The sequence below is a fragment of the Macaca mulatta genome, chromosome 12 (genome assembly GCF_049350105.2).
Source record: "Macaca mulatta isolate MMU2019108-1 chromosome 12, T2T-MMU8v2.0, whole genome shotgun sequence".
Classification (NCBI taxonomy): Eukaryota; Metazoa; Chordata; class Mammalia; order Primates; family Cercopithecidae; genus Macaca; species Macaca mulatta.
Window position 1 is genome coordinate 77033187 of NC_133417.1, and position 4814 is coordinate 77038000.

At 58.3% G+C, this 4814-nt stretch overlaps 1 protein-coding gene across 1 annotated transcript; it reads right to left on the minus strand.

The window, feature by feature from the left end:
• Positions 1 to 471: 471 nt before the first annotated feature.
• DLX2 (distal-less homeobox 2) lies at positions 472 to 3905 on the minus strand. Its single transcript, XM_001086012.5, has 3 exons — positions 3148 to 3905; positions 2471 to 2655; positions 472 to 1958 (listed from the first exon to the last, which is right to left on the minus strand). The coding sequence occupies exons 1-3, from the start codon at positions 3545 to 3547 to the stop codon at positions 1557 to 1559; spliced, it is 987 nt and encodes a 328-aa protein (XP_001086012.3). The 5' UTR covers positions 3548 to 3905; the 3' UTR covers positions 472 to 1556.
• Positions 3906 to 4814: the final 909 nt, after the last annotated feature.

Sequence of the window (4814 nt, forward strand, 5' to 3'; positions counted from 1 at the left end):
GGGTGACTCACAGAGCTCTCAGTTCAGTCCCGAAATGCCGTGGGACAAACAGAGGGGAAGGTTCAAAGTAGGGGTCCGACCCTCAGGTTGCTCAGGTCCCTGATGGGAGGTCCCCCGCGGCGGCTCGGATGCCTACCCTGGCCATCCAGGCGGGCGCGGGGGCGGTGGCGCCAGAGCCGGAGGGTCCGGGCAGGCGGAGGCTGGAGCCGCTTGGCGCTGAGTGCGTCGACTCTCCACCGGCTGGAGAACCACTCGCAGGGACTCGGGAGGGGGCGGGGCGTGAAACCCCCGGTGCGGCCCCACGCCCAGCGTGCCTGTCCTCTCCTTGCCGCACCTCGCGGTGTCGCAGCCTCGGAAAGATGGAAACGTAGCTCTCGGCCGGCTGGCTTTCCGGCCTGTGCAGCTGCTTGAGCACTGAGCACATGAGTGACCGGACCCTGGCACCAAGAAAAAAGCGCACACATCCAATGAAAACAATAATTTATTTAAATAATCTCTTCATATTGTAAAATCAACATTAAGAGCATGTTGTTTTCATAATAAATAACCCCAAAATACCTTTCATTTCAACAACAAAGACTTTAGGATACGATAAAACAAATCCAAATCAGTAGCTTAATTTAACTGAAACGTTTTTAAAGGAAAAAATAAAAAGGAGGGGTTGCCGAGGTCACTGCTAAACTGCAGTTTTCACAACTGGGGGTTTACAAAAAAGTCTGAAAAGATGGGTATTTTTATACAAATAAATCAGTGGGAAAATACGCACAGACACCTTTATTTACAAACTCTGTGTCCAAGTCCAGGCTAATAATCCTGAATAGGTTTTAAAAAAGATAATTTAAACACATTTTTGCAGTGTTCACATATTAAAAAATCATTTTTTTTCAACATCAAAATGAGGTCATCCGCAAAGGCACCTAAACTTTTAAAAAAATAAAAATAAAAAAACTCCACTGGTGATGGATGAGGAGAGAGCTGAGGGAGCGCTCCTTGGGGAGCACGGTGGGGGAAGAGAAGGGATGGGGGCTCCGAGGGCTGGGAACTGCAGGGAGTAAAGTGGCCAAGGGTCAAGGGGCCACGTAGGGGAGGGCGGGCAGGCGGGACCGGGAGGTCAATAACTGCAGCGTCCGAGCTGAGCCCAGGGGCGGGCGAGGAGAAAGAAGCCTCAGAGCGCCCGGGAAGCCTCGCGCGCCTGGGAGGCGTCCATCTCCCGAGACCCAGCTCTCAGCCCCGGGCGAGGAAGGCGCCAGACAGGCTCACCCGGAAGGGAGGGAAGGCAAGTCAGAAGCGGGGCTCGAAACGGCCGAGACCCGGGGCTCAGGTCAGAAATGCGGCCTTTTAGGGAGGCCTTCGCCAAGCTGCTGTCAGGTTCCCCCGAGAGAGAGGCCCGCTTGGTGGCCCCGGGAGGGAGCAGGCCCTGGAACGGGCCACTGCAGGTCGCAGCCTCCAGGAGAGGTGGGTGGCGGAAGCGGGCCGGGAGGAGAGAACCCCGGCTCGGGGTAAGCGCTGAGGATAACTGGTCTCTGCTCTCAGTCTCTGGCGAGTTCTCCCTGGGGTTAGAAAATCGTCCCCGCGCTCACCGGGGCGCCCCCGCCGCCGTGATGGTGGTGGTGGTGATGCGGCTGCGGGGCCTGAGTGGGGTGCAGCAGCGGCGCCGTGGCCTGCAGGTGTGAGGTGGATCCCGAGGCCTGGTGGTACCATGGGTAGTTGCCCAGAAAAGCCGAGGCCGCGCTGCTTGGGCTGGAGCCTGAGCTGCCGGCGCCGCTGCCGCCACTGCCCGGACCGCCGCCGCCCGCCATCCGCTGCGGCGCACCGAAGTCCCAGGAGGCCGGCGCCGAGATTGGCGGCGAAGCACAAGGTGGAGAAGCGCTGGCCCCAGGGTGCTGCTCCGAGGGAATCTCACCACTTTTCCACATCTTCTTGAACTTGGACCGGCGGTTCTGGAACCAGATTTTGACCTTTGAGGAAAAAGACCTGAGCATTAGTGGAGGAACCTAGTCTTGGGGCAGTAGGAGTTCGAAGAGGAGAAAAAAACAGCAGAGAAAAACCGCCGGCTAGAGGTGGGCAGCTAGCGCCCTGGAAGCGGATCACGGGCGGCGGCCTTTGAGACTCTGAGGGTTCCTGCTCCCTGGGGAGGTACTTGCCAAAAGGCCAGGACTGCTGGTGTACGTGCACTGTGATGATGGTGACAGCGGGAGGGTGAGGAGGGCCAGTTATTTCACCCGCTTAATCAGTAGCGAGAGGTACGGGATTTCTGTCCACCGGGTCCCTTTCCTTCCCTCCCACGAGGCGGCCCCTTGGGGGTTTTCAGCTTTGGGCCTAGAAGCTTACTTAGGGCCGCTCGAGGCGTAGGCCTGGAAATCCTTAAAAGTACTTAAAGTGAGCTTTTAAAAGCATTGTCCTGAACCCGCCTGCTTCCCAGCCATCTCAGGCCCGCGCTCTCCTCGCCCCCGCAGGGCGCGAGCCCCACCTGAGTCTGGGTGAGGCCCAGAGATGCCGCCAGCTCGGCTCGCTCCGGCAAGGCCAGGTATTGAGTCTTTTGGAAACGCCGCTGAAGAGCCGCCAGCTGGAAACTGGAGTAGATGGTGCGGGGTTTCCGGACTTTCTTTGGCTTCCCGTTCACTATCCGGATTTCAGGCTCAAGGTCCTCCTTCTCTGCAATGATACGGAATTGTGAGAACCGCGCAACCCAGGGGTCTTGGAGTTCCCGCGCTCCTAGAAGGCCCGGAGGGGGGACTTGGCTTGAGCCAGGAGGTGGGTGCACTGAACTGTGGCGCCACGGGCAGGCGCAACTTTGCAGCTTGCGGATCGGAGCCGCCACCGACCCCGGGAGCTGAACCCTCCAGGGAAGGGGGAGACAAGTGCACACCCAAGAGAAAGAAGCAGGTGGCAAGGAGATGCCCTTATGAGGCAGGCGGAGCACGCCCACTTGGCCCTTGAGGCCACCAGGTCCCACCAACGGAGAGAGGGAGGTAACCGGCGACCTGCGGCAGATTGGAGGCTGGGGAGGGTAAAGCGCACAAGCGGGCGGTGAGCAGGCAGCGTGAAAATCCAGGGCTTTAGACGGCCCCCCGCCCCGAACACGTTTACCCATCCATCCCATTAACTAGACCGACTCGACACTCTTGACTCCAGCGTTATGCATACCAGGCTCGTTGTTGGCTGGGGACGAACTGGTTCCATAGGGAGCGTAGGAGGTGTAGGCGGCGGTGTAGCCCAGGTCGTAGCTGCTCTTGGCGGAGTAAGGGACATTGTTGAGACCGCTGGCTTGGTACTGGTAGGAACCCATGTGCGCGAAGGGCGAGCCCCCGCCGCCGCCGCCGCCCGCCGGGTGCTGCTGGTTGGTGTAGTAGCTGCTGTCGGTGGCGGTGGACACCGGAAGGGTGGGCGACTCCTGGGGCTTGTGGAGGCTGCTGCTGCTGCTGTTGTTGCCACCCGGGCCGGCGCCGCCGCCGCTCGGGGGCTGCTGGTGCTGGTGGTACGTGCTGGAGGCGGCGATCTGGGTCGAGTGCATATCAGCCACTAGACTGTCAAAGACTCCAGTCATCCTGGCCCGGGACGGGAAAGAGCAGAGGTGGCGGGCGTGCGGGGGAAGCCAGGCGCCTCCTCCGTCTCTCCCGGTCCCCTCCAGCAGCCAATGTAATTACGGGGGTGGTTGGGGGGAAACAAGAAAGGAGGCAACCGTCTAGGCGCCTCCTCCTCGGGGGAGGCGATCACTGTGCGCTGCTCGGGACAGCTGCTGGTCGCATCCTCTTTCGGCCTCTGGGCCCTCTCGGCTCCTTGCCCAGCGCGAGCGCGGGCTCGGGCGGGGGGCGGGCAGTGAAGGGGGCAGGGGTGGCTGGGCCGGGTCGGGGATCCGGGAGGCGGGAGCAGGTGAGCGGCCCTGAGCGGCTTTACGATTGTCTGCCAGGCGGGCTCCTGCAGTGTGGGCATTTAACACTCGTCACGTGAGCGCTGGCGACGTCACCTAGCAACAGCCAATCAGAAGCAAACGGCCGCGGAGCTCCGGGAACGCCCGGCCAGGGGGCGGGCGTCACATGGTGGGCGCTGTGGCTGCGGCTGCGGCTGCAGCGGCCCCGGGTGCAAGCAGACTGCCGCTGAATGTGAGCAGCGAGTCAAGGGGTCGAGGTAGCGGGAAGTCAGGGTGGCCCGCAGCAGGAAGATAGAAGGCGTGGAGACAGACTGGCGTTTTGCCTCAGAGGAAGAAGTGGGGTCCCCCATCCCATTCTGTGTGCAAGTGCCAGTTCCAGTGATTCGTACTTTCATGTCCGAGGTCAGTTTTCAAACACATTAAAGTACATCGGTGCCCAGAGTCCAGCTAGCTCTATCTCCACTTTTCCTCGAAGTGTCTGGCACTTACTCTTGTTAGCCACTCGGCACTTGACATAGTCAATTGATTTAATTATCCACAAACCACGTGTAATGCCCGCTTCCTAACCAATCCGCAGAGATATTAGGACAATTAATTAGATAATATTAAAACGGGTTTTCCTTGTTGCTTGAAAGAGAAGCTACATAAACTTAAAGGTATTATTGCTAATAGTATATTTGAAACCAGTTTCCCTGGTACTTTCCCGACACGCGAGGCTCTGAGTAATTACATATGTTTGATAAGTAAATGACACCCTGAAAGCCATCCCGAGGACTTCCTCCTTCGGGTGAGAAGGTTCACCAGTTGGCCTTGAAAATTCGATGCTGTTGCGGAAAAGGAAATAGGATAATAGGTGAGATTATAGATTTATCAAGTAGATACTGGATTTATCACTTCTCTGTAAATTTAAAACAAATATAAAAAGTTTTATCTGGTTTGTTGA